The sequence below is a fragment of the Oryctolagus cuniculus genome, chromosome 1, assembly GCF_964237555.1.
Source record: "Oryctolagus cuniculus chromosome 1, mOryCun1.1, whole genome shotgun sequence".
Lineage (NCBI taxonomy): Eukaryota > Metazoa > Chordata > Mammalia > Lagomorpha > Leporidae > Oryctolagus > Oryctolagus cuniculus.
Window position 1 is genome coordinate 61469862 of NC_091432.1, and position 3195 is coordinate 61473056.

The 3195-nt window shown below is 42.4% G+C and overlaps 1 protein-coding gene across 1 annotated transcript; it reads left to right on the plus strand.

The window, feature by feature from the left end:
• OR51I1 (olfactory receptor, family 51, subfamily I, member 1) lies at positions 1 to 945 on the plus strand. Its single transcript, NM_001171460.1, is given in 1 exon segment — positions 1 to 945. A coding segment is annotated over 1 exon segment (945 nt).
• The last annotated feature ends 2250 nt before the right edge of the window (positions 946 to 3195 follow it).

The window sequence follows — 3195 nt, forward strand, 5'->3', positions numbered from 1 at the left end:
ATGCTGGGCCTCAACGGCACCTCCTTTCAACCAGACACGCTCCAGCTGACAGGCATTCCTGGGGTGCAGACAGGCCAAGCCTGGGTTGCCCTGATTTTCTGCATCCTCTACCTGATATCTATCATAGGCAACCTCAGCATCCTTGCTTTGGTGATTCAGGAGTCTGCTCTGCACCAGCCTATGTACTACTTCCTCTCTATGCTCTCTCTCAATGATCTGGGAGTGTCCCTCTCCACACTTCCCACTGTACTTGCCACTTTCTGCTTCAACTACCGTCATGTTGGTTTTGATGCCTGCCTGGTACAGATGTTCTTCATCCATACTTTCTCTTTCATGGAATCAGGTATATTGCTGGCCATGAGCTTTGATCGTTTTGTGGCTATTTGTGACCCACTACGTTATGCTACTGTGCTCACCAACAGCCGCATCTTGGCTATGGGACTGGGTATCCTTACCAAGAGTTTCACCACTCTCTTCCCTTTCCCGTTTCTTGTGAAACGGCTTCCCTTCTGCAAGGGCAATGTTCTGCATCATTCATATTGCCTCCACCCAGATCTCATGAAAGTGGCATGTGGTGACGTCCATGTCAACAACATTTATGGGCTCTTTGTGGTCATTTTCACCTATGGTGTGGATTCAACTTTCATCCTACTCTCCTATGCATTGATCCTGAGAGCTGTGCTGGCCATTGCATCCCAGGAGCAGAGATTCAAGGCACTCAACACCTGCATGCCACATATCTGTGCAGTGCTAGCCTTTTATGTGCCCATAATTGCTGTTTCCATGATCCACCGCTTCTGGAAAAGTGCCCCACCTGTTGTTCATGTCATGATGTCCAATGTCTACCTATTTGTACCCCCTATGCTCAATCCCATCATCTACAGTGTGAAGACGAAGGAGATCCGCAGAGGGATTCTTAGGGTATTTCATAAATCTCAGGACTGAGGAAACCTTCAAATGCTCAGAGAACTCCCTTGGGAGAAGGACCAAAACTTGTGTGCCAGCTTCAGGAATACTAAAACAAGGAGGAAGAAGATCCAGAAGTTTGGCAGTCGCGAATGTGAAACTAATAAAAGAATATCTCACTCAATAAAATTACATACATACTGGATATTTACTGTTTAAAAATGTTTGCTACTGGCTGCTGAGGATGTTACAATGGTGAGTATGACATTTTTAGTCAACGGACAGCAGGGAAGTATATAAAGACAGAGCAACACTTTTCTTGAAAAATGTATATTTGGCAATTAATTTTGAAAACAAATAATTGTACTACTACCCTAAGTGAGAGAAATGACAGTAAATATGGTAAAATACAGTAAAGACAGACTAAATTCTATCAAGGCTTGGTGCTTCATGCAAGAGGGAGAAGGTATTGGTTTGTGCAAATAAGAAGAGGTTATGCAGGGTGGTTATGAAGTTGTTGATGGATGAGAGTAGTTAGAGACTTAATACAGGGTGGCATGGAGAAGGGAATGTAATGGTCTTGGTGAACATAACTGCTTGAAAAGAAATATGTAGGTAGAAAAGTTCAGAAAATAACTACTCTAAATATGGTCCCATAAACAATAGCATTGCTGTACCTGGTAGCATGTTAGAGAAACTTACAGCCTACGCAATATGTACTAAATGAGAATTGCCTTTAATAAGAATATTTGGTGACCAAAGTTTGAGAAGTACCCTATTTCTCCTTTCTAACTTCTCTTGGGAATTGCATGGTTGGTTGCCAGTCTGCTGTGCAACAAGTACAGCAAGGATAACAAAAGTTTGAAAAAGTGATTCTCATTCTATGATTGCCAGACCAGCATCATTAGCATTGCTTAGCACTGATGAGGTATAGAAATTCTGAGGATTTTCTCAGAACCCCCCGATCCAGAATCTCTGGGAAGTGGGAGCCAGTTTCTTGTGTTTTAGCTAGTTGTCTGGGTCATACTGATATATATTCAAGGTTGAGAACCTTTAAGCTAGAATATTAGACTAGGTTATTTGGAAAATTTTCAAATATATTTTTAAAGATTTATTTATTTATTTGAAAGGCAGAGTTACAGAGAGGCAGAGGCAGAGAGAGAGAGAAAGGTATTCCACCTGCTGGTTCACTCCCTAAATGGTCACAACAACCAGAGCTGTGCAGATCCAAAGCCAGGAGCCAGGAGCTTCTTCTGGGTCTCCCATGCAGGTGCAGGGGCCCAAGGACTTGGGCCATCTTCTACTGCTTTCCCAGGCCACAGCAGAGAGCTGGATAGGAAGTGGAGCAGCTGGGACTTGAACTGGCACCCATATGGGATGCTGGCACGGCAGGCAGTGGCTTTACCCACGATAGCATAGCGCTGGCCCCAACAAATAGGTTTCTTTTTAACAAAGGACAATTTTGTCTAAAACAAAGAATAAGGTCTTGATGGGAGGTGTGTGAGTGGGAGGGAAATTATGGGGGGGGGGAGCCACTGCAATCCATTAACTGTACTTTGAAAATTTATATTTACTAAATAAAAAATTTAAAAAAAAGAAGTTGAATGATTTTTGAAGTTGGATTAAACTGTGTGTGTAACAAGTAAAGATATGTTATTGCTGTTGAAGGGAAATGAAGATTTATCATTTCCATGGGTGGTGCTAGCAGAGAACAGACATCATTTCAGGAGAATTTGATACACTATCCTCAGTTTTTCCTTAATTTCTGCCCCAGGATGCCATTCCCCTCATTTTCCCCCATTCCCCCACCATGTCCCAAATTCAAGGAAACTCTAATTTTATGTCTGCAACTAAGAAAATTAAACCTGGAGAAACAATTGTATCAGATGGTTGTCACAATGAGATGGGGGATCAGGCAACAGGACTTCATAAATGGCATTTCAACAGATATAATTCTTTTAATCAGGACCTCTTCTGAGATGTTTTTGCTTTTCTGTGAGTTTATTTATTAACTTTTTTCTTTTCTGCAATGTCTATTATCTTCTTTCTTAAGAGAGAATATGGGATAGGTGCTGTGGTGCAACAGGTTAAGGCACTGCTTGGGACATTCACATTTTATATCGTAGTGCGAATTTGAGTCATGCCTGCTCTGCATTCACCCAGCTTTCTGTTAAGGTGACTGGGAAGCAGTAGGTGATGGCTCAAGTACTTGAGTTCCTGCCCCCAATGCAGGACACATGGATGGATTTCTTGGCACCTGAACTCAGCCTGTCTCTATCCTGGATGTTG